At 33.5% G+C, this 27,267-nt stretch overlaps 7 protein-coding genes across 8 annotated transcripts; 2 read left to right on the top strand and 5 right to left on the bottom strand.

The window, feature by feature from the left end:
* Positions 1–2,281: 2,281 nt before the first annotated feature.
* LOC124836493 (fasciclin-like arabinogalactan protein 19) lies at positions 2,282–3,082 on the top strand. Its single transcript, XM_047311659.2, has one exon. It carries the CDS (start codon positions 2,507–2,509, stop codon positions 3,068–3,070), a length of 564 nt encoding a protein of 187 aa, XP_047167615.2. The 5' UTR covers positions 2,282–2,506; the 3' UTR covers positions 3,071–3,082.
* Positions 3,083–3,396: 314 nt separating this feature from the next.
* On the bottom strand, positions 3,397–6,113 carry LOC124836488 (OBERON-like protein). Its single transcript, XM_047311652.2, has 3 exons — positions 5,911–6,113; positions 4,213–5,313; positions 3,397–4,073 (listed from the first exon to the last, which is right to left on the bottom strand). The coding sequence occupies exons 2-3, from the start codon at positions 5,276–5,278 to the stop codon at positions 3,460–3,462; spliced, it is 1,680 nt and encodes a 559-aa protein (XP_047167608.2). The 5' UTR covers positions 5,279–5,313; positions 5,911–6,113; the 3' UTR covers positions 3,397–3,459.
* Positions 6,114–6,728: 615 nt separating this feature from the next.
* Positions 6,729–11,226, top strand: LOC124836490 (LOW protein: PPR containing protein). Of its 2 annotated transcripts, none has more exons than XM_047311655.2 (4): positions 6,729–7,082; positions 7,861–8,956; positions 9,685–9,798; positions 10,811–11,226. In XM_047311655.2, exons 1-3 carry the CDS (start codon positions 6,777–6,779, stop codon positions 9,705–9,707), a joined length of 1,425 nt encoding a protein of 474 aa, XP_047167611.1. In that variant the 5' UTR covers positions 6,729–6,776; the 3' UTR covers positions 9,708–9,798; positions 10,811–11,226. The 2 variants fall into 2 exon arrangements, with proteins under 2 accessions (XP_047167611.1, XP_047167612.1); XM_047311656.2 differs by having other exon boundaries at positions 10,796–11,226.
* Positions 11,227–11,603: 377 nt separating this feature from the next.
* HSP89.1 (HEAT SHOCK PROTEIN 89.1) lies at positions 11,604–17,242 on the bottom strand. Its single transcript, XM_047311653.2, has 20 exons — positions 16,971–17,242; positions 16,482–16,670; positions 16,320–16,393; positions 15,810–15,935; positions 15,638–15,731; positions 15,455–15,538; positions 15,225–15,368; positions 15,008–15,121; positions 14,805–14,864; positions 14,599–14,673; positions 14,404–14,508; positions 14,067–14,207; positions 13,879–13,971; positions 13,703–13,780; positions 13,208–13,462; positions 13,001–13,103; positions 12,656–12,830; positions 12,470–12,575; positions 12,298–12,387; positions 11,604–12,202 (listed from the first exon to the last, which is right to left on the bottom strand). Exons 1-20 carry the CDS (start codon positions 17,082–17,084, stop codon positions 12,032–12,034), a joined length of 2,391 nt encoding a protein of 796 aa, XP_047167609.1. The 5' UTR covers positions 17,085–17,242; the 3' UTR covers positions 11,604–12,031.
* A 1,792-nt stretch (positions 17,243–19,034) lies between these two features.
* LOC124836492 (uncharacterized) lies at positions 19,035–19,815 on the bottom strand. The gene has a single exon (XM_047311658.2). The coding sequence runs from the start codon at positions 19,719–19,721 to the stop codon at positions 19,233–19,235; it is 489 nt and encodes a 162-aa protein (XP_047167614.2). The 5' UTR covers positions 19,722–19,815; the 3' UTR covers positions 19,035–19,232.
* A 1,243-nt stretch (positions 19,816–21,058) lies between these two features.
* Positions 21,059–23,861, bottom strand: LOC124836483 (DNA-directed RNA polymerase II subunit RPB7). The gene is made up of 6 exons (XM_047311646.2): positions 23,523–23,861; positions 23,180–23,345; positions 23,035–23,085; positions 22,512–22,577; positions 22,328–22,396; positions 21,059–21,352 (listed from the first exon to the last, which is right to left on the bottom strand). Exons 1-6 carry the CDS (start codon positions 23,636–23,638, stop codon positions 21,290–21,292), a joined length of 531 nt encoding a protein of 176 aa, XP_047167602.1. The 5' UTR covers positions 23,639–23,861; the 3' UTR covers positions 21,059–21,289.
* A 1,430-nt stretch (positions 23,862–25,291) lies between these two features.
* Positions 25,292–26,745, bottom strand: LOC124836486 (chlorophyll a-b binding protein 215, chloroplastic). The gene is made up of 2 exons (XM_047311650.2): positions 26,526–26,745; positions 25,292–26,136 (listed from the first exon to the last, which is right to left on the bottom strand). The coding sequence occupies exons 1-2, from the start codon at positions 26,669–26,671 to the stop codon at positions 25,485–25,487; spliced, it is 798 nt and encodes a 265-aa protein (XP_047167606.1). The 5' UTR covers positions 26,672–26,745; the 3' UTR covers positions 25,292–25,484.
* Between the last annotated feature and the right edge of the window lie 522 nt (positions 26,746–27,267).

Here is a 27,267-nt window from a genome sequence, read left to right as displayed (position 1 = left end):
TCGTTGATATAAATACCAGGTCATTTTAAATATTTATCTTCCAACGTATTTTTAAATAATTGATTGTGATAAAAATATAAATTAAGTCAAAATCTAAAAACAATGACAGATTATTTTCAATAAAAAAAGTTAAAATACCAAATATCTCATTATCAGCCTTACATAAACATTTTCTAATTTTAAGTTCGTCCAGTAATTAGAAGACATGTAATATAATAATCATAAAGACAAAGACGAAAGAAAAATCAAATTATATATATAGAAGGATCAAAACATTTTGAAAAAATATAATATTACATTTTCAAAAGGGGTAATATAGTCTTTTTATGTAATTGTAACTTTTGTTCTCTGCCAGAAAAGTTGGATTCCCCATCTTGCATGAGAATGATATTGAATGGAAGTGAGATAAAAATGATTCATGGAAAAACTAAGATTCTGAATTGAAGATTCCGAAAAAAAGAAAAAAACTCTTTCTGCTATGCCATTTAAGTGAATGGACTCATTCAACTAATTCACATATTCTTCTCTTACTTTTGTGATACTTTGACAACATTTTTTTGACAATATTTTAACATCATTTACGTGTTATTCTGTGATTGGTCGATGTTGATGTCTATGATTATTATTATTAATTCTAAATTAATTTTGGACCAATCACAAAATGACACGTAGATGATGTTAAAATACTGTCAAAAAAATATTAACAAAATATCACCCGTGAATGTTAAATTAAAAGGATAATATTAAATATGTTTTATTTTAAGTTACTTATATAAGTGTAACTCTCATAAAATCGATTTGTAAATAAAATCGATTTGTAAAATAAATGTTGTATCAATTTATTAAATATAAATTAACTTTATATTTAATTTACGTGATACTTCTAACATAATTCATCCAAAATTTTAATTTAATATATTTTAATCTCTCACTAATTCACAAAATTCTTTTAAAAGTCATGAGTGATTAAATTTGAATATAAAATTTGGATTAAATATATTTTAATTTTTAATTTTTAAAAATAAATTATTTTAATTTGATAATATTAAATTATTTTAATTAAATTAATAATCTCTTATGTTAAAATTTAAATTCAAATATATTGTATGATATAAACAATATAACGAATATATATATATATATATATATATATAATATTATTAAAATTTGTTAATCAAATTATAGTATTAATGAATAAAAAAATTTAATTATGAATCAAAATTTAAAAACTACAAAAATATTTAACACTTAAAATATAAATTATAACTCATCTATTTTTCTTTTTCTTTTTTGTGTGCAAAGATTTGATGAGTTAAAACAAAAGTTATGGTTTAAAGAACGAAGGATTATGGTTTATTTATTTATTGACCTTATCTTTCATTTCTTTTTCTTTCATAAGTTCTGTCAAAATAGTTTTGGATTTTTGGTAAAAATAATTTTTTTTTATCCAACGTTATGATCATTTTTCAGTTTCATTTTAAAAATAAATTAATATTTTTTTCTATCAAATTAAGATAATAATTTTATGATATAACTTGAATAGCCAATGAGACATCATCAATTAGTTATATACTATATGAACAACAAATATCAAATAACATCATATTAACTTTATCATGATAATCCTTTTATAAAAAAATATATTAATAAATTTTTAGAAAAATGTTATAAACTAAGATTATTTGAGACAAAATAAAATTTTTTTTATTATGAAATAAAAAAATTATATTTAACTAATAATTTTCATTCCAATTACCTATATATTATTTCCTACATTGGAATGAATGAGATACCTACTTAATTTTTAAGGCTTAAAATGACTCTTTATTAGTTATCATAAAACAAAAACATGTAAAAGGATAATATTTTGTACTAATATTTTATAACACGTTTTTATTTGAATAATATCATTAAATTAATCTGTCATTTAATTTTATATATAAAATAATAATGTATATATAATTTTATTTAAAGTTTTAGAAATAAAAATTGTAAGAAAATCCAAAATTTTCCGTGATTTTTTTTAAAGCAAATCCAACTATCAGCAGTTACCGTTGCCATTACAATACTAAGCTCAAGTCAACTTTCAGATAATTGAAAAAATCACCATTGATTAATTTTGGGTAAATTGCTATTTTATTTGTTTGTAAATTAGGTTTTACATTTTTTAAAAGTTGTAATTAATTTTAATTCAATCTTCAAAATTTTCATAACTTGTTTTATGTTTTACTTTTGTTTTCACTGGAAGTCCTTATTTTGATTTATCTTTTTTTATCTGTTATACCAAGATGCCTAAAGCATTCCCAGCTTTCTGAACTAACTACTGCATTCTGGGTACCTCTTCATGCACAATCGGCCTACGGCCTACCTTCTAACAGAGGAAAAAAGTGTGACAACATAAGCCTCAAACATAAACGTTACTATATATACCAAACAAATTGAGATGACACTGCATTCATCACACACAACACACAACACACAACAGTAAACATTCAAGTTTCCCATAATGGCTCTCAGGTCTGTGGTACTTCTCACCCTCCTCTTTGCCATTGCTGAATGTCAGACAACAATTTCATTCAACCAAACCGACCTAGAGGCAGCCATGGCTGACATGAGAAGCAGGTCTTACTATGGATTTGTCATCCTCCTCAAAATTCTCAACAGCCAGCAAAATTCACTGAGAAGCAATGATTTGACATTCCTAATGCCAAATGATGATGAACTATCACAGTTCTCCATATCTCTAGACCAGCTGCATGATTTCATACTCAGCCATTCTATTCCAACACCGTTGCTGCTCAGTCACCTATTACGCTTTCCAAATGGGTCTGTGGTTCCCTCTAGCATTCCAAGTAGGATGATCAACATCACCAACAGCGGTAGAACAGGTTTGTTTGTCAACAATGCAAGGATTGTCACACCAAATGTATGCCAAAGCTCTTTAATAAGATGCCATGGAATCAGTGCTGCTTTGACGTTTGCAAACATGGTTTCGTTCCACCGAACCCCACAAGCTAACGTGCCAAACCCAGCTGCATCTGTCAAAAAGATGAGTATCCCATTTTTCTAGTAAGGCGAGAAAAACACTTGGTCTGTACTGTTCCATTTTATCAATAAAATTCAATATTCTATCCCATGTTATTTGATCTGTAATCCTGAATAATATCATAATACTAAACATATTGGTTAGCTAATTAAATTCCACACATCAAGATAGTCAATAACTTAATGTATTCCAAACATATTGATTAACTAATTAGATTTCACAAATCAAAACATTTAATAAGTTAATGTATTCAAACATAGATCGGGACAACAAATTACTACTACCTCTTCCCACGAAGGGTTAGATTGTCTAAAACGTCTCGAACCTAGTGACACCGACTGCATCAATGGTGTAATAAAATAATATTACTATTATAGGTAGACGATTACAATATGCATACACTTAACCGAGGCTTATGGGTTTGTTCGAAAAGGATGGCAGTCATTAGATGGACCATCTGCACTGGGAGGAACACTATAGAGAAGATCATGAATTTTGGAAAACATCAAGGGGTCACCACCACTACTGCTTTGCAATATACGAGAAGACTCCTGCATTTTGATCTTCTCATACAGATACTGCTTCTCAGCCTCGGCCTCACTTAATCTTTGCTTCAAATAATTACTGGTATATTCTTCTTCTGATTTATCAGACTTGGCAAGAAGAATCCTCTGGAGCCGCTCAGCTTCTCTTTTAGCTTCATTAGACTTCATCTGGAACATATCAGCCTCTGCACTTTTAAGCCTCACAATTTTCTCTAGTTCTTCAATCTCTAACTTCTTTTTTTGCCTATCCATTTTTAGTTCTCCTGCTTCTCTGGCCTTGTCTGCTAATTCACGTTCACAAGCATCAAAAGACAACCGAGCCTTCTTGAACATTCTCATCTTCTCATTGGCTACCATTTCCATATTTCTTACAGCCTCATGCACCACCTCTGAAATTCTATTGCATGCCTCCTGTGGAACAATCAGTCTTCCACTTCCACTTTCAACATTTTCCAGGGTCTTTTGAGAGTCCAGCTCAAGCTCTTCACATATGAAACGTATTGGTTAGAACAAAAAGAAAAGAGAATGAATAAAACTACCAATATCTTAACACCAATATTGCTTCACCAACTAATCACATTATACTAACTACAATTTTCAGGTAAACTAGAAAACTTGTACCTTTGAAAAACATCAATATTCCCGTGCATGCAGCCGTAGTTTCGACTTTGCCACTTCTTAAATTTTCCTTGAGATCGTCAGACTTCCAGTGGAGTTTCCTCCCTCGTGGGTCTTTACTTCCATGAAAGATCCTACTGACAAAATCAAGTTCCCTAATCAGGGCCTCTCCATCCCATGACATCGCACAATGCTGGAAGACATCTTTAACCCAACCCAGCAGTTCTGAAGTCCTATTGCATGCTTGACACTTAAATACCATTTCGTTTGGCCCTGTTCCATTCTGTGTAGCAGGGCCCACACAAATAAGTTGCTCGCGAATGGCACAATCAGTGTGAGTCCAATGAGAGCACAAATCACATCCAATCCAGCGGCATGTATTTACTTCAAAGTCAAACTTACTGCAGATAACACACATGCAAAGATTGCAGAAACCATTTCCATTGGTGCATGTTTCACAGGTACAATCTTCAGCAGGAAGCTGGCTCCCACAAGCTAGGTTTCTACATCTCTTATACAGAAATATCTCAATCAATGAAGCCTGAGATAGATTGATGCTAGGATGTAAAAATCCCTGAATTCCAGTATTTATGGCAACAAGGATTTCGAGCTGCACACGATGTGTTCGTGCCAATGTGTTGGTTGTTAAATCAGATCTACTCTGAACAAGCTTCTGCAAAATAAAAAATTCCTCTCTATGCTGCGAGCCATTCCCTCCTTCAAGGATAACTCGAAGTTCATTTTTCAGTTCGTCAAGAAATTCGGAAGGTAGATGAACCATTTTTTCACATATTATATCAACTCGTTCTCTTGCAACGTCATGAAGAGTAATTTTGTCAGAACCAGAAACACGACGTATAACAGCCTGATCAGGGAAGTCACTCTCCCTTTTTATTGCTGCAGCAGGAGGCCAAATTTCCCGAGAACTGGCACTTTCAGTCGGAGATTCACGGAGATTGCCAGTGTTTGATCTAGGCTCCTCAAGTGAAAGGCGGGGATCTGAAGAAACTAGAGACAGAGAAGTTCGTAGTCCTTCACCACCTTGTGACTGCTGTCGTGGAGGGTGCATGATTATTCGGCAAACGCTTCAGTTTTTGTTAAAACCTAGTGGCCATACCCAACAAAAAATATTTAGTTTTTAAGCAGCTACACATATTCTTTGTTACAGTCAAAGGAACTTGAAAAAATCATAGTCTGCCAACAGGTGCAGGCTTTCATCCAAAGCAAGAGCCAGAGATCGGAGAGATTAAAAATATCAAAATATTTAGTAATCAATCCGGCCCTAATTTTTCCAACAACTGATGGCAAAATGCAAATAAATTCGAAAAAGGCAAATGATCGTATCTCGCACAATAATCACATCAAAATCCATCAGTAATAACAGAAGAGAAGAAAAAATCACACTTAATTCTATTATGCAACAAACCGTACAAAAGAAGCTGGAGAGAAATGCAATCAATCTCTAACCGAAAAATTGATGTGAGACAAGTTTGCTGATAATCAAATCATCAAATCATACGACGAAGAGACAACTTAAACGACCCAGAGCACAAGTTGATCATGAAATTTCAGACTTAAAAAATTGCTACAAAGAATGTTTTGAATTGTTGAACGTGGTGCATCGAAATTCAGAGAATCAGAGCAAATATATGCTTAAAAAAATAAGAACAAAAAATTGATTAAAAAAGAGAAGAAACTTACCAGAGAGAGAAGGGAAGAGAAGGTAAAGTATGTTCTTCACACAAAACACAAGACAAGGAATTAAGGAGAGGGGTAGGTTAGGTCAAAGGAAGGAAAAAACTGTGAAAAAGAGTGAAACGGAGAATGAAGGAGAAACGGAAATAGAATAATCAAACTGGTCTTTTTTCGTTTGAACTGTGACTCCGTGAGTTGGAGTGGGAACGGAAGAAGGGTGGTATTTATCAACGGTGACCGGTCCACGCGGTTGCAAAGAGCGTTAAGTTAACACTGTTATCTTCTGACCAAATTATGCCAGGTCAATATCCAAAACCATTTCTTGATAATGTATGCTGATTTATTATAAATATTAATACATATATTAAATATTACATGTAAATTTTAATATTTATATAATATTATTTACGTTATATTTATTATTAATAAATACATTAAACTCCCTAAAATATTAATAAATATTTATTAATATTTAAATTATTTAATGATAATATAATTATTATATATTACAATATATTATATAACATTAATTGATGAGCTGCAAAGCAGTTTGCTTATGCATGAACAACACATGAGTAATATTTGAAGGTGACTCATGGAAGCTAAATATGTTTAAACTAAAATGGATAATTTTTATACAGTGATATGGATATTGTTTAATGTTACTTTCATTTCTCTTATTATTGGAAAAATAGATTAGAAAACTTGAAATTTATCTTTTTAAAATAAAATAAAAAAAATATTATCTAACTTGTACATAAATTAAAAATTGAAGAAGTTATATGAATTTTGATATATATATATTATAACAACCCTTTTGATTTTTTTTACCACAAAAGATGTGAGTCCTGTGGTTGTTGCGTGGGTCTGAAATGAACTTGACATGGTCGTCTGGTGTCTCCTCCGCCACACCTTTCGCTCCTGCAACCAACAAGGCCCTTCCAAAGAAGCGGCGTCGTTTTAACGTGGTGTCGTTGAAGCGGAGGGCGAAAGCAGGGAGTGCGGGGCTAGTGAAGGAGCCGAAGAAGGAGTTGTCGCGCATTCTCCGAACCGAAGCCGCCATCAGAGGCGTTGAGAACAAAGCCAAGTCTAACTCCCACAAGCAGCTCTGGCCCAAGGCCCTTCTTGAAGCCCTAGATGACGCCATCAAACGCCGTCGTTGGCAATCCTCTCTTGAGGCAAAGACAATTTTTGTTTTAGATGCTGTGCAATTCTAAATTTAGACACTTCCGTGATGTTGGGATTTTCTGCGGGAATGGACCCAACCTTCATTGGTGGGAGATTGACTTTGTTTTTTTTTTTTTTTTGAGCGGGATATAGAACAATGAACACACTTAAGTGGACACTGAGTTATTCAAATAATCAAATTAGGGATAATTTAGCCCCTGCACTGAGTTTATAATGATGGGGGATGATGGTTTCATCTGCCTTTAATTCATCTACATGTTTTGAGAATTAACTTTTGGATTGAGTGCAATGCTATGGTCAGCTGTGTTATATTGACTAGATTGAGCTATTCTTGGGGTTATTAAATTTTGTAGTGACTGTTGGTTTTGTGGACAGTTGAGAGTAGTATGTAAAGTGTGCTGTTCTGGAAACTTGCCAGGTGTTTAATTCGAACAATATCATGTGATGCTTTGTATTTACTGTTTAACTTTTCATCTTGAGTGTGACCGTGAAATTTTTCCAAATGGGCATGACTTGGAGAGTTATGTAAATCTTTATTTTTGAGCGACAAATCTTGATTCAATCGTTCACCTGGTTCATTTTGCCTTCATGCAATCTTAGATTTCTTTGGCAAAAACCTAGGGCTGCTTTGAATTTGAAATATTTCGTAGTCTATGAATGTAAGACATGAGTAGATTTTGTTTAGGCCGGGAAACGTGACTGCAATTGATTTTAGGATTAATATTTGTGCTCAGTTGTGTCTGAAGTAGGACTTGTTTCCTTTTGCAGATTTTTGCACTTCTTCGAAAGCAATGCTGGTACGAACCACGATGCCAAACATATGCAAAACTGTTGATGATGCTTGGCAAGTGCAGGCAGCCTGAAGAGGCTTCTCATCTCTTTGAGATCATGTTTTCTGAAGGGCTGAAACCTACTGTTGATGTCTACACTGCTCTTGTAAGTGCTTACGGTCATAGCGGTCTCCTTGATCAGGCACTTTCTATTGTTGAAGATATGAAATCGGTTGTTGACTGCGAACCAGATATATATACATATTCTATTCTTGTCAGTTGCTGTGCAAAATTTCATCGTTTTGATTTGATTGAACATGTCCTTGCGGAGATGTCATTTCTGGGCATCCAATGTAACTCTGTGACGTATAATTCCATAATTGATGGTTATGGTAAGGCTGGCATGTTTGAACAGATGGATAATACATTGAATGATATGATTGAAAATGGCAACTGCCACCCAGATGTTTTCACGCTGAATTCTTTTGTTGGGGCACTTGGAAAGGATGGGCAAATTGATAAGATGGAGAAGTGGTATGATGAATTTCAGCTAATGGGCATAAAACCAGACATAACAACATTCAATTTGATGATAAAGTCCTATGGAAAAGCTGGCATGTATAAGAAGATGAAGACTGTCATGGATTTCATGGGAAGAAGGTTTTTCACTCCAACAGTTGTCACGTATAATACTGTCATCGAGGTGTTTGGCAAAGCTGGAGAAATTGAGAAGATGGATCAATACTTTCTAAAAATGAAGCATCTTGGAGTGAAGCCTAATTCTATTACTTATTGCTCACTTGTCAGTGCATATAGCAAAGTTGGACGTATTGACAAAGTTGAGTCAATTATGAGGCATGTTGATAATTCTGGTGTAGTATTGGATACTCCCTTCTTTAATTGCATAATTAGCGCCTATGGGCAGGCTGGTGACCTAAAAAAGATGAGCGAGTTATTCATGGCCATGAGAGAAAGAAAATGTGAACCTGATGGCATCACTTTTGCTTGCATGATCCAGGCATACAACACCCACGGGATGACTGAGGCTGCTCAAAATTTGGAAAAGATGATGATTTCTGCCAAAGATAACTTGGGTATGTTTCAATTTGTGCTACTTGTTCTTTGATATCTTTTCTTTGTTTTGGTCCCATTGTGCTCAGTAGGAAATGCATGATCTACTAAGCATTCCTTGGTATTTGAGGCTAGGCAACTTTTGTGCTGGATAATGTTTTATGCCTATTAGTATTAGTCATTATTGAGTTCGTTAGCTTGTTAGGTTGGGCTGAGACTGCAAAATAAGGAACATTGCGAAAATATACAGAGGCTCTATAAATGTAAGTTGGAGAGGTTTTTTGTGCTTCATAGCACCCCCTTTCCCTCTAGTTCAGTTTCTTAGTTTTAGTAGAACTTTTCAGTCAATTTACGATCCCATGATTTGTACGTTTCCTCTCTTCTTCCAATCTTGGGTAGGATCTTTAGTTTGACAATCTTGGATCGGACCTAGAGTAGGAATGAGCTCATGCCACCAGAGTGGATGCAGAATGTGAGAAAGAAGTTTTGTGGAATCCAAAGCAGTTAGTGAGTGTTGTTGTGCGAAAGTATTACTTCTGTATCAGTCTAAAAGTAAAGGGGCGTAGCTGGGTTGAGCTAGGCGTTCTGTTTTGTATCAGTCTTATTGAGGAAGACCATTTGTTCTTTTTGCCTTCATATAATTACTTTTCTCCAATAGTAAGGCCCAAGTTTTGCTTTTCGCGAATTGATTCATTTTCCCTCGAATAAACTTTATATCATTGACACACCTTACCCGATTTTTTACCAACAGGCATTAAGTTGATTGAATGCTAGCGTGGATAATTGTGATTCAACACTTAAAATTTACTCAGCATTTTCCTTGGTGATCCTCGCTCAGAAAGATTTGATTTGAGAACTTGAGCAGGTAAGCATAGATTCATCTAAATCATAGATTCAACACTTCCTATATCTCTTTACTATGCCTAAAATTCACTTTAAGATAGAAGCCCACGTAAGCTGAATTCTGTAGTCTGAAATGCATCTCATTCACCCACACTTTCAAATTCATCGTGAGTACCATAAAAGCCATGCTATACTGTATCAACAGGCAATAATGTAATTACAGAAGGTATCTTTTGACCAAAGAGGATGTCCATCATTCAAATTGTATTCCATATCTTGATAAATTTTGTGGAACACCCTGCTTTGTTCTGTTCATGGGAAGTTGTTCCTTATTTTCTGTTTCATATTGAACTACTTTGTTTCAGTTTTTAAGATTATTATTCTGTTGATTTTCAATCTCATCAGCATAGGTGAATCTCTGAGCATCGAAATATTTGAGTCTGCATGTCACCTAATTTTATCATCAGTTTCAATTGTACTAATATGCATCTGGTGTTAAATACACAGTTGTTTGTAATTGCATTTCAGGGAGACTAAAATTTAGTTCATAAATGATTGCCCCAATAACCATTGGGTTTTGTTGTTTGTGGGTAAGAAGTGGGAGAGATTTTAAGGTAGAGTTTTTTAAGGAAGTGAGTTTTATAGGAGTAACATTTCTTCTGGGGGGATGATGTTACTCTATCATTACTTTCCAAAAAAAAGAAAAACAATTACTGTTCTTTCTAATTTCTCATTCTCTCAATTCCTTATGTGCTCTTTGCAGCATCGTCACGACCAACTTGCCACTGCGGCAAATGGCAGTGTTATATACAACCCTAACTCAATTTTTTGAACGCTTTGATTTTAAATTTTCGGTCCCACTGAATGCTACTGTATCTTATTCAGCAAGGCTAAGCTAACCGTTTCCAGTCCTTGTGTCAAATGCATCTGTGCTTCCGCTGTGTTTCCACTGAGTAACTTACCCTTATGCATAGCTACAGACTTTTGCATCATCACCCTTTACTAAATTTGAATATTAGTGTTGTGCCCTGCAGGGAATCTATATGATATAACATCGGAGTGCACGTTCCATATGTTGGGTTTATTTATCATGAACTGAAGAGTAGCTTCAATCAAATTGGGGGTCCGGCAAACCATCATGCACACAACTCATTCTACCTATTGGGTGTTCATATTTGTCTATACAGCTCACATGCCAATGAATTGCAGTATAATTTATGCGGGTCCTAATGGGTCTTATTTGTCACTCGGTGAGTTTCATCCCTAAAGTAGTAGGACCTACATGGATTTTAACAAATAGTAAATAGATGTTAAAAAAAAGTGTGAAGAGACTTGGAGTGTTCTGTTAGCACTATTTCCATATGGTTACTAAGTGGCCACAACCAATGAGTGGCACGCCGACTTATTGCACGGTTTGTTAAAATAATGAAATACGTCATTGAAAAGTTAATGTGTTTCTCTGTTGAACTTACATTTCCGTTTAATAATTCGGGAGTAAAAACGATATAATGTACAGTAATAAATGCATTGAAGTTCTATAACCAATGTAAGTGGTATTTAAAGTTATTTTTTTTAAAATATTGAAAACATTTTTTCAAATAATTTCAGCTAATTATTTTTAACTCAAGTAATTTAAAATACATCTCCCTTTAGTAAGTTAGTATTTTTGAACACATGTTATCATCCATACCTGAACTTATTTAAAATCTATTATTTTGAATTTATCCTGAAAATGTCCTAAATTATAAAATGTTCAATCACATAATCACATTTACCGTACTATGGTTCAATATTCAATTTATTTTGGGTGTTGAAAACGACAATGCATTCACCAAAAAGACCGCTTTATTTTTAGAAAAAAAATGTAACTTTAATAGTGCCCAGTTGACAGCCCCCACAATCCAAACTAATAATGGACCACCGCGCAGGTACCAAATCACAGCAGTAGCAACTGTTCTAGGGCAGTCATTCTTATGTCAAATGCTGCCGTAAGAAATCTTTATCCAAATTAATATGAACAAAAGAAAAACTAATAAAAATATGATACTTGGCAATGGTTTTGACTAACTAAACAACTGAAAGGATGAAATAACACGTGCTTCCATTGCCACTGAATTCCTCATGATATATCTATAAATGGTTACTACCAACACCCACGTTCCTCAAGAATACAACTTCACCTATAAGCAAACAGCTTTGAAAGAAAGAACAGAAAGCGAACGGGAAAAGACAAAAATGTCCATATGACTGTCCTCTCACTTCTGACTGCCAGCCTCAGTAGGTTCGACAACCTCAGCTTCTACAGTTTCTGGGATATGGGGCTGCGCTACAGTGGACTGGAACTGATCAGGAGTCGACCATTTACCTGTAAGAGCCATACCCATCATCTCGTATATCTTCCCTCCAAGTTGTGCTGGATTATCAGGCTGCACGCCAACAACCAGTCAAAAGATACGACTTAAGGACTTCACAAAGGAAACTCAAACGACATTCTTAATAATAATATCAAGCATGAGCTCACCGTAAAACCACTGGAAACCAAAGCTGCATCATACAAAAGATCGATAGCTCTGAGGGCATCTTCATCATTGGGATTCGTTTTATATGCAGCCTGAAAATACCCATTTGATTGCGTTATCATAATTTCAATTTGTAATCATGACGAAGAAATGGAAATTGTCCATTTATCTTACATCCAAATTCCTGATAATGGCATGGTCAGGGTTGATCTCAAACACCCTTCTGCTCCTCATGAATTCCAAGCTGGATGCATCACCCATACTCTGTGCCTTCATCAGCCTGCAACAAGTTTGGTTACATGCTGCACATTGTTACTTAAACGTTCAAAATACACGATCAATCTAAGAAAAGAGGACAACCTTTCCATGTTTGCAGACCAACCAAATTTCCCAGACACCAGAACACAAGGTGAAGAGCTAAGTCGGTTTGAAATTTGCACACTTGCAACTTTTTCTCCCAGTCGCTTCTTGATCCAGTCACATGTTTGGCCAAATTCCTGCTTCATTTCTTTTTCCTTTTCCTCATTCTTATCACCTAAAGAAACAACAAATGGGTAACAAACTTGAACAATAAAAAACAAAGCTATGAATTCACACCATTGTCGACAGTAAGATTTGCCAGAGAGACTAAGAAATATTTGGTAAACTAAACGCGAGTGTTTGTCTAATCAAATTATTGAGGAAGTTTAAAGAAAGAAGTTAAACCTAGATCCAAGTCTTCTTTGCTAATGTCAACAAAATTCTTTTCCTTGTATGATTTAAGGTTTTGAATGGCAACCTCATCTATTGGATCCACCAAAAACAGAACCTGAAAAATTACACAACAAAAAACACCAATATACGTATTAACTGATAGAAATAAGTACTTAAAAGATGCAAAGTTGTAAAGTCTAAAAAGAAAACAAAGATTACTTCAAGATCCTTCTCCCCAAGTTTCTCCAAGAAAGGGGTGTTCTTCGCACTAGTCACACTGTCAGAAGCAATATAATAAATATCCTTTTGATCAGGTTTCATGTTCTCCACATATTCATCCAAGCCAATCAGTTCTTCCTCACTTTGGGATGAGAAAAAGCGAAGCAATGGAGCAATACGTTTGTGATTCTCACGGTCTTCAATGCAACCCAATTTCAAGTGTTTGCCAAAGTTCTCCCAGAATTTTTCATAATCCTGCATACAGGAACAAGTCATCTGGTAAACTACTAACAAAAAGACCACCCTTTTATCAAGAGCAGTTATATAAAAAGAGACCTAAAATAAATGATTATATATATATATATATATATATATATATATATATATATAATGTTGATACTCCTACACCTAAATTTTTCCTAGCTACCCTACAACTTCAAAAATAATAAAAGAAAACTGTGTATACAATGAACAATTTTCAGAATAATAATATACCTCTCTGTTCTCACTCATGGATATTCCCAGAATCATGTCAAAAGCTTTCCGAACTAAACGTTTCCTCATAATCCGCACCTTCAAGCATTACAGAAAAAATTAAGGCATAACTGGTATGATAAAATAGAGATCCAGATGTAAACATCAAGCTTATTCACATTGCCCTATCTACTTACTATGCGGCTCTCTTGAAGAATTTCACGTGACACATTAAGTGGGAGGTCATTTGAGTCAACAACACCTTTGACAAAGCTCAAGTATCGAGGGAACTGTTCAACAAACACATAAGCCCACCATAATTCAATTTTGATAATAGCAACCAGATACTCGAGGTTGTAGAATGTAGATAGCAAAATGCTTATACCAGTTCTCCATCAAAGTCATCTGAAATGAACACTCTCTTCACATAAAGTCTTATATTCTTGGTCTTGGGATTGATTATGTCATCCTTCCCTGAGGGAGCAAAGGCTGGAACGAAAAGTATAGATCTAAATTCTACTTCACCCTGAAATAACAACCATCACGTATCAATAAAAATAACCATCACAATTATTATCTGTAAGACTATGAACCTCCCCAGGAATATGGTGAAAAATTGACATTATCAATCTAGTTTTTCAGCCAAACTCTGAATTTTCATTAACAAATAAAGGTATCCCTTATGCACAACAAGGTGGCACTTGAGACCATAAAATCCTTACCTCTGTGGTAAAGTGTGAGGATGCTAATGGCTCCAAGTATTCATTAAAAGTTTTCTTGTAGAATTCATTGTACTCCTCTTTAGTGACTTCTTTAGGATTGCGGAGCTGCAAAAATAAAGTAATTCCACTTTATTCAATTAATAATTTTCTAAATATTTGAGTGCAACTCATGAAATTGGAAATCATAAAACTCACCCAGATTGGTTGGGTCTCATTTGTCAGTTCCCAATCCCAGTACTTCTCAACAACAGTTTTAGTTTTCTTCTTTTTCTGTCATGACAATGTGTCAAAGTCACTAGTGAATGTTACCTCAGTCTTCCTTTGCAGAAGGTACACAATTACACATTCACATCAATGAAAACACTGGATACAGCACATACGCAGAACAATCAGAATGTTACCTCAGTCTTCCCATCTTGATCATCCTTTTTAGCTTCCTCCGTATCCTCCTCAACTTCCACCTAGAATGAGAACAAAATTCATTTAAAACTAAAGAAGTCAATACTAAAATAAAATCCAGTGGATGATGAAATTAACTCAAGAGAAGTAATATCATCATAGATAGTGCCATCAAACTGAAAAGATCTATGTTAAATTGCCATACTTCTTTGGTGAATCCCTTTTCCTGCCAAGTGTATATTGGGAACGAGACAAATTGTGAATAGTTTTTCACAAGCTTTTCAATACGCTCTGGATGAGCAAAACCTTTGTCATCCCTCTGAAAGGTAGCAATGGGCATAATAAAATCACTTTTGTAAGATCGGGAAAAAGAAAACTTAAATAATTACTTAATGTTAAAAAAAAGATGATTACCAACATACCTTGAGATAAAGAGTAAGACGAGTTCCTCTTGGAATCAGCTTCTCAGGATCTGTTTCCTCAGTTATGGTATATGAGCTAGCATTTGCCTCCCCTTCCCAGATGTATTGCTTATCAGATTTTGGACTCTTTGTCGAGACAACCACCTTCAAACAACACAAATTGATATAACTACCAAATTAAACAAAAAAATAAAAGACCATGACATATTTACTTTTACACAAATTCATACCCGATCAGAAACCAGGAAAGCAGAATAAAATCCCACACCAAACTGCCCAATTAAGTTGTTGTCACCACCAGCATCCTTGCTATCCTTTTAAAAGATAGACATTTGTCAGAAGGTAATATACATGAATTAGAAAGCAAATAAAGATGATAAAATCTTAAAGCATATATCAAAAGAAGTTAAGACCTTCAGAGCCTTCAAAAACTTTGCAGTTCCACTTTGAGCAATAGTTCCAAGGCAATCAACTAGCTCTTGCCTAGTCATACCAATGCCTGTATCACTGCATATAACATATGTTGCAGCACCAACTGAGATTATAATAGTATATTAAATATAAAATCAAAGTTATTTCTCTTACGTAATAGATATGATCCCATTATCCTTATCAGTTTGAATTCGGATATCAAAATCAACTGCATCCTTCAACAGTCCAGGCTCTGTTACACTCAGAAATCGCAGCTTATCCAAAGCATCACTTGCATTGCTGTACATAAAAATATATAGATTAGCAGATTGGGCAACACGCAGTTACATACATAACTCCCTTCTTAAAAATAGTCTCCTAAAAGGTTGAAGGACAAGCTTGAATAATTTATTCAAAACAGATCCTGAAAGTAATTGTAGTATATCTGCATGAAATCACTTGCCACAACCAGGACATACCCTTAAATGCAATTGTTAGTATAACATTAATTAATATAGATAAATGTATTCACACCATCTAAACACAAATGCTCTAACAACATAATTCTATATAGGATCACCAGCAAAAACGACCCAAGTCTACTTCAGCCAAAAAGGTTTCCAGACATTAAATATGCAAATAGTAGTAGTACCAAAAAAAATCTACAACTATGAAAGAGCATACCTAATAAGTTCCCTAAGAAACACTTCTTTGTTACTGTATAAACTGTTAACAATGAGGTCCATGAGCCGACTAACCTGCCAATGATGCATATTATCCAAAGTTAAGCTCAAGGAAAACCATACAAATGAACTAGAAACCATACAACATGAAAAACAGCCGTACCTCAGCTTGGTATTCATATCTCTCGGCTGGTGTGGAACTAGAAGCAGAAGATTCTGCAGCAGTTGATTCACATCGTCTACCCAAGAACAAATCTCTTCTCAAGTTTGGATGATTTTCAGATTCAATTGTGCTGGACTTGTCCGTGCCCAGAATAGAAAACCATCTAGCTTGGGTGTCCTTCTCACTCACCTGCTCCTCACAAGCAAAACAAAAGGGACACACAAAAGCCGACAATATTTCAAAATGGTTGCAACACGTGTTTGTTATCTCACGAACATCAGATAAACTAACACTACATAATATATTAAAGTTTCTATAAATATAGTACGTCTGTCCAAAGTATTATAAAAACAAACAGAATCACTGACTGAAAAATATCGACCTGGTTACTGAAGCAAATGAGGAATGAATAGCAAGCTAGGGATTATGAAATTAAAAATCAAACCGAAGAGCAATTCATAAAGGGAGAAAGATGAACTAAAGGGACACCTTAGTTAACTGAGAAGAGGAAATGGGAGCAACAACGTCCCTTCGAAGTGCGCCGCCATAGCGCAACAAGGCGGAGACGGAAGAAGAACGAGCAGTGGTGGAGAGTCTGTGCATAGTGAATTGATGAGAGAAAGAAGAGGTGAGAGAAGAAGATTGTAGCCACAAGCACGATAGAGGGATTCGTTAAGCAGGGAAATGGTAGGGTTTTAGAAGGGTTTTGAATTGGTTGTGTTCATCAAAATATGGAGTTCGAAGCTTCTGGATACTACTAGTTCCGACAAATTCCTCTAAGTTATTTCCGGTTTCGGGGTTTTTGACCGGTTTTTTTTTAAATTTATATTTATATTATTATAAGAAAAACATCTTTAACTAATTTTTTTGTCATCTGTTAATTAAAAAAATTTAATATTATAACTAACAACAATATACATTATATTTTTATTATATGAAGAAATAAATTTTATTATTTCTATGATAATTAAAAGGAGAAAATTAATATTATTTAAAAAACATATATAACTTATGGAAACAGTATTAAATAAACTATGTAGCCAAAAGAAATTATTTAATTAATTTTAATTAAAAATATATTTAGTTATGTATTTTTATTAAATAAATAAATTATTTTTATTTATGAAATAGTAAAATTATCTAATTAAAATATAATACAAAATGAAGTTATTGTGTCTCCTCTTTGTATAATGAAATGATATTGATAAATAAAAAAATATTTATTTAATAAAATTAAATAATATAAATAATAATTTATTTGTTTAGTAAAATAAATAATTGACTACCTTTTCTCTATTTTAAAATATTTAAATAATTTTTCCTTTTATAACTAAATGTTGAATACTTTTTATTATTATTTTTACAAAACTATACATATATAATTTTTAAATTATATTTTTTCTATTTTCAATCACTAGTTTAGAAAATTAATAAAATTAAATATTTTTAACATTTTTTGTTTTAAAATAATAAAAGTATAAATACACGTTTGCGAAGTCCATATTTCCATAGTATTATGAGAAAATAAATATTCTATGTAATGATGGTGTAAAACTAGTCTGTAATGTTAGTTATTGATGCAAATCATCAAAATATAAATTTATTATTTTATAAACGGAAACTTTCATCAATTTTCTGCCATAGCTTAGACATGAAAATCATTATCCTTAAATTAAATCAAAATTATAAGAGAAATAATTATGTCAATGTTAATAAATGGTGTTATTTGATGGTTGTCTTAGTAAAACGACAAACATAAATAGTATTATGAAAAAAATAACACATTTTTTTGCTCTCTCGTCAATGAAGAAAAGAAGAAAAATAACTAAAAAATTAAAATTTTTGAGTTGAATTAGGATATATCTTTTAGACATATCTCTTAAAAAAACAGAGAAAAATAATTTATGAAAACCCTTGAAATTTGTAATTAATTTCTTAAAGATTGTCCACATTCTTTCATTAAAGAAATCATCATAAATAAATATATATTTACACTTTTCCGAGTGAAAATTGTTTCAAACTCAAAAATATTGTCGAATGTTTAAAAAAAATTTCATTAGAAATCAACAATATGGCATGTAGTATATTTTCTGTGTTCAATATTATGAGAAATAAGTTTAATAAGCCACCTTGAGATACTGCCAAATACATAAAGAGCATAATATAATTGTCGTGTTTGTGTGTCTGAATATATAAGTGCGTGATTTGATATTTGAGTACAGCATGATGCATCCATGTCTTTGCATATTTCATACAATTTTTTAAGTTTTAAATATTAACAAATATGAGAATTGTTAGCCTTAAAAATAAAAGTTGTTGTTTTTTTTATAATTTCAATGAATGCAGAAATATTGGAAAGGGATCAAATTTCCAGTCTCACATAAGATTAGTCATATCAGTATATCACAAAATCATAACTCACAAATACATGTATGAGTTAGACAATGACTCATATTGTATATTATTTTTTCGAAAAAACAATTTAACATTCGATGAAAACAAGAATCTGTGAATTAACTACGGAATAATAAGTTATGTTTTTGAGAACATGCAACCCCAAAATTCAATTTTCTGGCCTATGAAAACGAATTACACAAGTTATTCACATACTTTCGAGGGAAAAAAAGAAGCATAACTGATACAAATCCTCCTTGATTACTGATACAAAAAGATGCAGAACACAGGGTTATTATTATACATCTATATAGGTACCAGGGAAGCAGAGACAAGTAGTAGTAGTAGTAAACATATTTACAGATGAAGAGAAGTATCAACGTCTGAGGTATCAAAATTTCTTGATGTTGGTGATCCCTGAGGCCATAGATTGGAGGAAGGTGGTGGTTTCGTGTTCATGGTGTTGTGATCACCTTGTGTGGAGAAGTTGAGGCCAAGAGAAAGAGAATCATGGAGAATTGGCCTATGTAGAGGAGGCACCATTCTTGGTTGTTGTTGTTGTTGTTGAGAGTTCTGTGATGAGGGGTTCTGCATAATAGATGATGAAGTGTTCTCAGATGATAAGAGTTTAAGGAGTTGTTTGCCCTCTCTTCTTTCTTTGACCTTCTCCAACTGTCTAAACCTTTCTTGAAGAAGAGCAATGGAGGAGTTCACAGTGGTAGTAGGATCATTAGCTTGCCTACCCATTTGGCAGTGAGTAAAAAATGAAGTTGGGGTGTTCTTTATATTTTGGTGGGGTTTGGCATGGAGTGGGTTGGAAGTGGTATACAATACAAGGGAGTGCATGTATAGGAGATAATCATTTTTAGCTGTTCATAGTTTATTTTTTTCGTTTGGGTGCATGTTACTGATTCCTGATGATAGCAACAGAGATTAGAATCGACTGGTGTTGGAGAAGATGCCAAGGAGAAAAATGGTGAAAGTTAGTATAGGGAAAAGCAGGGTCGCTGGATGTGTGGCCAAAGGGACTTTTTGAAGGAGGAAAAGGGTGAGAGGTAGAGTCCAAAATGATGATGCTCAGTAGCATTTGGAAGGGAGTATTGTGGAGAATAAATGGTTAGGTAATGCAATGCTTATCTGGGCTTGTCAATTTTAGCCACTGTTTTCTTAGGAGAAGATGGTACTTCTTTGTTTGATCTTGTTGCTATAATTCCCCCTTTTTAATACCCTTTAACTGTTGAATGTGCTATTCTTGTTTTGGAGCTGGAAGGAGAGTGTCGTGCTGTGCACAAGAGACAAAAGGAATAGAGAAGGAATATTTTTGGACTTTGCCATCAATGATTAAATTAGTCCTAATGTAGTGTTCATGAAGGAAAGACATAGGACCAACAAACTCTACCGTGTAACAATAAGCTTTCTTTAACTATACCCTCTAGCTACTTTTAGATTGTAGATTTAGTTCTAATTCATTTACACAAAATTTTCTTGTGGGTTCTGGATTGATGGAATGCCATAAAGGTTAGTTTTGTCTAATTTGAACGTGACAAGTTTCTAACTTCATGCTCACTGCCTGGGTTTCTTACATAGAAGTTTGTTCATCATTTTTCTGTTTTCTCTAATGTTGAATGTGCGTTTGAGAAAAAGTTGCTCTTTTCAGTAGCTCCATCTCCATTTTGTGTATTGGAAAAAGCAAATTGACGTTTGAAAGCTTTCAATACAATCCTAATACACCCTCAATGTGAACAAGTTCAGTGGAACTAACAGTGTATATCCATGATGAGATTAACTTTAAAGATGGGATATTTTATGCAATTTGAATGGTTGTGGACCAGTAGAGTGTCAACTTGGTGCTATGTCTTAGCATAGATTAGTGATTTGTTAAATGATTTTATATGGGTTGATTTGACTTGTAAACTTGGCTAAAACGAGTAGGCTAAGTGTTAGAAGACAAGCAATGCAATGATTGTGTCGCTTAAATTTGAGTAGCAATTAAAACACGAGTACTAAGATGGCTAGTTTAGTTGGATGCTAAAGGAGGATATAGAACTTCACTTAACTTTTAACTGTATATAACTTTGTGAATTATAATATAATATGTATATATGTTGGGAAAATATATTTTAAATTGCATTGTAGTAGAAGAAAAATCCCCTTAAATCGAGAACTTTGATACAATACGAGAATAGAGAAACAATATTTATTTTCTAAATATCGATAGTAGGTTTTTCACTCAGAAGAGTGATCTATTTATAATAATAAAATAATACAATGATAACAAAATAACTACTACTATTTTCAGGAGAACTACTTCTAAGGATACATTGAACTTAACTAAACACGACAACTATGCTTGTTAGAAAAGTAACAATCATTAAATGCTCCTATTTTCAACAGAATGATACAGTAAGGGGTGTTTAAACTGTTGTAGGATCGTTGATCACACCCAGAAAGTCATCTTTTATGGTACCTATGCAGAACTGCAAAAAGAAAAAAATATGCATTATTAGAAAAACGGGTTCTAGAACACATTGAAACTGTAAATCAGATAAACATTCAATATCCAAAATGTAAAAGCGATTTGTATCACTGTACTTTCCATTTTAAAACTGAACAGTGTCACAGCTCATATCTATAGCCATACAACCAAAGGGAAGGAAAACATGGGCTAAGCATGTGCAGTAGTAATAAAACTTCATTAGCCAGCATGAATCCTTGTATCATATACTTGCTAAAACTGACATTAGGCTGAAAGGCATGTCAAGAGTTATTTGAAGACATCATCAAACATGGCATACAAGATAATCATGGAAGGAACAATTCAGTCAACAGGTAAGGCAAACAATGTGGTAAAAGTATCATCATTCTCGTTGCATGCAGCAACTGGAGAATTTGTGATTTCAATTTTCTCAACTTTTGCGAGTCACAACGATCAAGATTTTAGAAATTAAGTAAAGCTGCACCATGGAACTGTCACGATTCTTGCATACCAAAGAAATATGTCAAATTTATAATTTCCTCAGGGTAGCTAGAACTTTGCAAATAACTTTTGAAATGGATGAAGTTCAATAGTGATTATAGAGTTGCCAAAACAGTAAATTACAAACAAACCAAGTAAAAACTACCATCCTAGAGATGTAAACATATAACGGCTTTCATGATATGCACAAATACTACTGCTAAGCCAGTGCATGAGCTAAAATTAAAATTAGCAAAACACAGTGGCTCTTTTGGGAAGAATTCAAAATAGGGTAGAAAATTTGCAGAGAAACAAAAAGCTACATCTGCTACAGAGCTAAAATGCTTTTCGATTTATTCAAATTTCTCAAAGCACAATTTTGGATAAAGCTGATGGATCTTGACAGTATTCAAAAAAATAAAGTAAAAAACATGATATACATATACATATATACATACACATATATTCATACATACATACACATATATATTCTTACAATTTCAGTAGCATCCACTCGAGTCCCTATTATCTTTAGTCTCACTTCACTGTCCTTTTGAATCTTAACCTGCAAAAGACAAAATTGATAGTAAAAATAATCATAAGATGAAAAACAAATGACAACAAATAAAAAAGAAAATTCTCTACTGTTTTACATTATGGAAGTTATAAATGATACATACTGATCCATCTGAAGTAGTGTAATTTGGCATGTCTCCAGACTGGAACTCCATATCATCCGGAATCAACTAATAGGGAAGATAAAAGATATCTTAATAAACAAAAATTATATAAAAATGTACGAGTAACAAGATAAAACTTTTTCATTGCAATGAAATGACAGAGTCTATGTTAATTTAATTTTAAGAAAATAGAAAAGGAACAGAAAATAATCCTTGGTAATTCTAAAAACAACAGAGATATAACGATTTGAGAAGGTAAAACAAAGAGAGTTCGTTGAGATCTAGAATTTAAGATGGTTTGCAAGTCTACAATCACCACAGTATAAATTAAACTACGTAGTAGTAGCAAATAGCAAATAATAAATGACAAATACAATTTTAGTGTTCAAAATTAAAAACTAGGATAATATTCCAATAAAAAATACATCTTTACTATTCAAAATGAAGAACAATACTAACAACCTTTTAGATATAACATGTAGATAATAAAGACCATTTCTCCGATTATTGAAGACAAACTTACGTGGTTTGAAACAAAGATTTGGACAGGTCCAGCTTCACCAAAAAATCCCATCTGTACAAATATAGCTCAACAGTCATAAACTACAATCTCCACATATTAGAATTACATAGTTTAATTACCCTAAAGAGAAAAGAATTGCATAAACCTTGTTCACCATGGTAACAACAGCTTCTACGATCTCCCCCTTAAATGGTCTGAAGACAACACACTGGTACTTAACAGGAAATGTCACAAACCCTGTACCATCACGAATTAACCCTTTCCCTACGTTTTCAATCCCTGTAACTGCCACCACAAATCCATGTCGACCACTGCATAATAGTTGAAAATCCAAATCCAAATGTTATATTCATCCAAGGTTCAAATCAGTCACTTACGGATAAATACTTTTCTCTGATCTAAATTATATAATAACTTGTATAACTGGGTAAAACTACAACATGCCATTTTCAACCACTATTTTCGAATGCCCCCATAAGGGGAATCACCTGCAAGTGCCTTCCACGTCTTTCATTAATTTGGAAACAAGATTATCACGAAGGTTACGACCAAAGTATCGTGGATGCAGCTGCATATTTCGCTCCAGCACTATGTGGAAAAACATTTTCCCGTCACTTCTTTTGCCTCCCTTCTTGCCCGATCCGGTCCGTTACTACTGCCAGAAAAACACAGAATAAGATGGGATTTCGAAAATACAATCGAAAAAGATAAAACTGAAACGCATTCAATCGAATGGGGCATAACGCATCTAGGAATTGGCAACTCCGTGGGGGCGGGTCGGATACACTATTTCCGTCCAAAAATTTTACTGATTTGAACCCTGTAAACCTTTCTATTTTCAAAGTATCAATATTCTTATTTTTATATTTTTAATTTTAAATTAAGTTATTTGAAAAAAAAAATAATATAAACTTAAATAAAAAATTAATTTAATCTAGCTAAAAATAAATTATACCATAAAGGATAAATTTTAAAAAAAAATTCTAAGAAAAAATTAATTTTATATATCTAAATAGTATATATATATATATATATATATATATATATATATATATATATATATATATATATAAAAGATCATATTTTAAACCATTTTTTAATAATTAATATATGTCAACTTATTTATGTCTAAAATATTTAAATAAAATTTATTAATAATTTTTAACATTTTTATTTTCATTTCACACAATGAACTTTTGTTATTTAACTTAAAAAGGAATTTTACGTACTTTTTATTATGATATTCTTTTAATTTTATGCATTTTACGCAGAAGTTTAAAAAGATAAATAAATAAATTTGTTCAATAAAATATTTTCGAGTTTAACAAAACAATTCCTAATTATGTAACTTCTCATTTCTAATTATATTTTATCTAGTAATATATATATATATATATATATATATATTTATTCAAAATAAAATTATCATTTTTTTACAAAGAATCAAACATACATTCAGAGCACACACATATATTATACAAATTATCACTATAATATTCGTATAACACATCATAGATTAAAGATAATACAAACAGCAATAAGATAAGTTTATATTATTTAAAATTATCATACAACTCATAAAATAAAAATTTATACAATCATTTTTCACACCTCAATCATTATTTAGTTAATATCGTTCAATAATCAAACCATTTAATCATCAAATATACTTGATTCTATTTTCATAAAACTCTTGCATTCAGTATTAGAAACTATATTTACTTTACCCACACAAGTCAGAACTATACAACTTATAAAATAAAAATTTACACAAACATACCTTTTCACATCTCAATTATCATTTAATTAATATCATTCAATAATCAAACCATTTAATCATCACATATACTTATCTATTTTCGAAAGATTCTTAAGTAAACTTAGACACTACATTTATTAAACAAAAAGCTACAAATCAGAATCAAATTATCCTCATATGAAAAATAAATCACTTACAACCTATTAAATACCATTCTTTTTCATACTACACTCTAAATTCTATGCTATTTGCATTCTTCCCAAACGAGCAAAGAAAGTGTAGGCTGTTCTCTTCTTTAGAAATCATAGTTTCAATCCTCTTTCACTGACTACAATATTGAAGCATTTAGATAACAGAAAGATTCATTCTTTTATTGCTTTAATCTCAGCTTTGAATGCGATGGTGTACTTGGTACACATGGTTTTAATGTATGAACCAATTAACATTTTGGAAAAGTTTGTTCAGTTCAGGCTATGAGGAAAATAGAAAACCATACAATTAACAAACACTAGTCAAGAGTTTGATATTTCAGAGATCCAAATTTGTAATATATAACTGTTCTCATACAGATTCTTCTGCTACACGCTGTGTAGTTACATCAGTGAAATTTGAGTTAAACACAAGGGAAAAACTGCAAATATGAGCAGAAGATTGCATTGCATTGCATCCAAGAAGGCACAAGTTGACATGCTCATTGTCCAGGGACGAAGTTGGTGGCATAAGCCCAAGCATTGTTGGCAACAGGGTCAGCAACATGGTCGTAAAGGTTCTGAATAGGGCCCTTGCCAGTGACAATGGCCTGAACAAAGAAACCAAACATGGAGAACATAGCCAAGCGACCATTCTTGAGTTCCTTGACCTTCAACTCAGCAAATGCATCAGGGTCATCAGCAAGACCAAGAGGGTCAAAAGCACCACCAGGGTAGATAGGGTCTAACCCTTCACCAAGAGGTCCTCCACCGACTCTGTAACCTTCAACAAACCCCATAAGCACAACCTGCACAGCCCAGATGGCAAGAATGCTCTGAGCATGGATCAGGTTTGGGTTCCCCAAATAGTCAAGTCCTCCCTCAGAGAAGATCTGTGCACCAGCCTTGAACCACACTGCCTCACCGAATTTCACACCATTCTTCTCAAGAATCTCTGGGAAGGTGCATCCTAGAGCACCAAGCATGGCCCATCTGCTGTGAATCACCTCCAACTCACGGTTCCTGGCAAAGGTTTCAGGGTCAGCTGATAATCCAGCCGTGTCCCATCCGTAGTCACCAGGGAATTCACCGGTCAGGTATGATGGAATCTGGTCAGAAAATGGACCCAAGTACTTGGGACGGTCAGGGCCATACCTGTGTTCCACAATCACACCCAATGAAAAATCAGTCATTTTCTCAAACAGATAGAGCTAACACCCCACTTAGCACATAGTGTTAGACAATAGTTATCATGCTTGCATAATCACTGGTTTTCTAGTTATCCCTGAGAGTTGTTCAGCACAGAATACAAATACAGTTCTATAGATGCTCTTGTGCTGTGTTCTTTTATCAGAATTAGAGTTTGACATTCAATGGAGACCCTTACAGGGTAAAGTGGTGAGACAAAACAACACCAAAATCATGAAAACATGGAATTGCATGTAAATTTAGTATTATTATACTAAAACTGATAACTAGTAATACCAGATACTAGCATTTTGTTGTATAACAAGAAGGTACATGGATGCAAGTGGAGCACTTACCAAATGCTCTGAGGAGCACTTTTGACGGTGCGGCGCATGTTGGTGCGACCTTGGCCGGAGCCACCGGTCTTGCGGACGAGCTCATTGACCTGCTTCAGAGCTGTTTGACCAGCGAATGCTGATTGCTGGAAAGCAGTGGTGGCCATGGCTGTGTTGTGTGGTTAAAGGTCTCTTCTTTCTTTGGTTTTGTGAGTGTGTTGTGGAGAATGAAGAAGGGTACTACAAATGTTTATAGAAGGGTGGCATGATATTGTGGATGAGGATATGCACAACTCAGCAACACTTCATTGGTTCTGGATATGGATGTGGATTCTCATGCTGATATTTTGTGCTGCTAAACTGTCTCTGCTTCTGCCACGTGGATGCAAAGATCTTCTTCCATAGATGTTTTCGAGAGGGCTAATGTAAGCCACAGAAAAAGGGCCCACCAAAGTCTAAGAAATCAAAATTAAAAATATCAACTTGAAATTGCAGATAGTTTGGGTTGGGTTCATTCTACAGTGCAAACCCGTGACCCATCACATTCTTTTTCTTCTTTTCTTTTCAAACAAAAAAACAAACAGTTGGTGTTCCTGAGAATCTGAAACCACACACAGAATACTCGGCTACCAGGAATTCATGGTGGCAGCTCATCTTTGCTACATTACAAATTTGGTTTATGTGGGAATTAAATTCTAAAATAAGTTGTAATAATTAGATGAGAATTAGAAAAAAACAATTAAAGCACATCAAATAAGGTTAT

Source organism: Vigna umbellata, chromosome 1 (genome assembly GCF_029865625.1).
Source record: "Vigna umbellata cultivar VRB3 chromosome 1, Vumbellata_1.0, whole genome shotgun sequence".
In the NCBI taxonomy this organism is placed as follows: Eukaryota; Viridiplantae; Streptophyta; class Magnoliopsida; order Fabales; family Fabaceae; genus Vigna; species Vigna umbellata.
Note: the sequence above shows the minus strand (reverse complement) of the source record. Positions and strands in the feature narration are given on the sequence as shown.

Excerpts from the sequence above, each read along its gene's own strand:
- LOC124836493 (XM_047311659.2), top strand. The coding sequence starts at position 2,507 with ATGGCTCTCAGGTCTGTGGTACTTCTCACCCTCCTCTTTGCCATTGCT.
- LOC124836488 (XM_047311652.2), bottom strand. The coding sequence starts at position 5,278 with ATGCACCCTCCACGACAGCAGTCACAAGGTGGTGAAGGACTACGAACT. Across the intron at positions 4,074-4,212 it reads AATATTGATGTTTTTCAAAG|AGCTTGAGCTGGACTCTCAA; the intron begins GTACAAGTTTTC and ends TCATATGTGAAG.
- LOC124836490 (XM_047311655.2), top strand. The coding sequence starts at position 6,777 with ATGAACTTGACATGGTCGTCTGGTGTCTCCTCCGCCACACCTTTCGCT. Across the intron at positions 7,083-7,860 it reads GTTGGCAATCCTCTCTTGAG|ATTTTTGCACTTCTTCGAAA; the intron begins GCAAAGACAATT and ends TTCCTTTTGCAG. Across the intron at positions 8,957-9,684 it reads TTCTGCCAAAGATAACTTGG|GCATTAAGTTGATTGAATGC; the intron begins GTATGTTTCAAT and ends TTTTACCAACAG.
- HSP89.1 (XM_047311653.2), bottom strand. The coding sequence starts at position 17,084 with ATGCACAGACTCTCCACCACTGCTCGTTCTTCTTCCGTCTCCGCCTTG. Across the intron at positions 16,671-16,970 it reads CCTCTTCTCAGTTAACTAAG|GTGAGTGAGAAGGACACCCA; the intron begins GTGTCCCTTTAG and ends TGTGAGGAGCAG. Across the intron at positions 15,369-15,454 it reads CTTTCCTGGTTTCTGATCGG|GTGGTTGTCTCGACAAAGAG; the intron begins GTATGAATTTGT and ends TGTTGTTTGAAG.
- LOC124836492 (XM_047311658.2), bottom strand. The coding sequence starts at position 19,721 with ATGCACTCCCTTGTATTGTATACCACTTCCAACCCACTCCATGCCAAA.
- LOC124836483 (XM_047311646.2), bottom strand. The coding sequence starts at position 23,638 with ATGTTTTTCCACATAGTGCTGGAGCGAAATATGCAGCTGCATCCACGA. Across the intron at positions 22,578-23,034 it reads AAATCTTTGTTTCAAACCAC|TTGATTCCGGATGATATGGA; the intron begins GTAAGTTTGTCT and ends CTTCCCTATTAG. Across the intron at positions 21,353-22,327 it reads GAGTGGATGCTACTGAAATT|TTCTGCATAGGTACCATAAA; the intron begins GTAAGAATATAT and ends TTCTTTTTGCAG.
- LOC124836486 (XM_047311650.2), bottom strand. The coding sequence starts at position 26,671 with ATGGCCACCACTGCTTTCCAGCAATCAGCATTCGCTGGTCAAACAGCT. Across the intron at positions 26,137-26,525 it reads AGTGCTCCTCAGAGCATTTG|GTATGGCCCTGACCGTCCCA; the intron begins GTAAGTGCTCCA and ends TGTGGAACACAG.